Source organism: Penaeus monodon, chromosome 32 (genome assembly GCF_015228065.2).
Source record: "Penaeus monodon isolate SGIC_2016 chromosome 32, NSTDA_Pmon_1, whole genome shotgun sequence".
In the NCBI taxonomy this organism is placed as follows: domain Eukaryota; kingdom Metazoa; phylum Arthropoda; class Malacostraca; order Decapoda; family Penaeidae; genus Penaeus; species Penaeus monodon.
The window spans coordinates 6,492,850-6,493,805 of record NC_051417.1 but is presented as its reverse complement, the minus strand read 5'-3'; the positions used below and the strand labels follow the sequence as shown (position 1 = coordinate 6,493,805).

The window sequence follows — 956 nt, the reverse complement described above, 5'->3', positions numbered from 1 at the left end:
TAATGAAGATTAACTTTACAATCTTACTAAATAAGCTGCTCTTACAGGTGGCCACATGGAAGTCAGTACAACTACTAGATACTCTCCTTTACCTCGGGGAGAATCACTACACGGCTGTGAAGGAGCTCTTCAAGTTTCCCATCCAGCACTGTCCAGATATCCTTGTTCTTGGTTTAATACAGGTGAGTGTTTCTCCTTTGTATTTCATTACTTTTGTATTGTGAATTTTTTGGAACTTTATGGAGAATGATGAATAATTTTGAAATACATTGGTCATGTATTTTGTGATTTATTTAAAAAGATAAATTATTGAGTGATTGCACATCTAATATCTGGTGTTTAAGTATGTATTCCCATTTTGCAGGCCACTTTACCCTACACTATTCTGCGGCAAGATCTGATTGCTTCTCTCATTCCAATATTTTTGGGGAACCACCCCAATGCAGCAATAATCCTTCATCACGCATGGCACACACAGGTATGTTTGTGGCTGGTGTAAAAAGATCATGGTTTTTAGCAGTTTACGATGTTGCTGAAGAGCTAAAGCTACACAGGTTGATCTTCCTAGAAACATACATTAATATAATTGTTTTTGTAAGTTCATATAGCCACTAGGAACTATTTTCAAAACAGTTTTATATATCTAGAGCTGCCTTTGTATATTATTTGTGTCATCCATCCGTCTTTCTTTTGTGGCAGAACAATGCAACTACAGTCCGCCAGATTATCATGCATGCCATGGCAGAGTGGTATATGATGGTGGAAAATGACCAGACAAGACTAAGCCGAATTCTTGACGTCGCCCAAGATCTGAAAGCCCTCTCACTACTCCTCAATGCTCAGCCTTTCCCATTTGTGATAGATTTGGCTTGTTTGGCCTACAGACGTAAGTAACTTCTTTCTTCTTGCTGCAGTCTCTTTTTATCTGCAAGGTCTTCTAGTGCTGCCTCATGTCA

At 38.6% G+C, this 956-nt stretch overlaps 1 protein-coding gene across 1 annotated transcript in view; it reads left to right on the top strand.

Moving 5' to 3' along the window:
* The window catches only part of LOC119593394 (CCR4-NOT transcription complex subunit 1-like), a gene marked incomplete in the record, with an annotated part of 36,043 nt that overhangs the window by 16,544 nt on the left and 18,543 nt on the right, over positions 1-956 (top strand). The window contains 3 exon segments of the mRNA XM_037942323.1: positions 48-182; positions 365-478; positions 700-886. Coding sequence (XP_037798251.1) covers positions 48-182; positions 365-478; positions 700-886 — 436 coding nt within the window.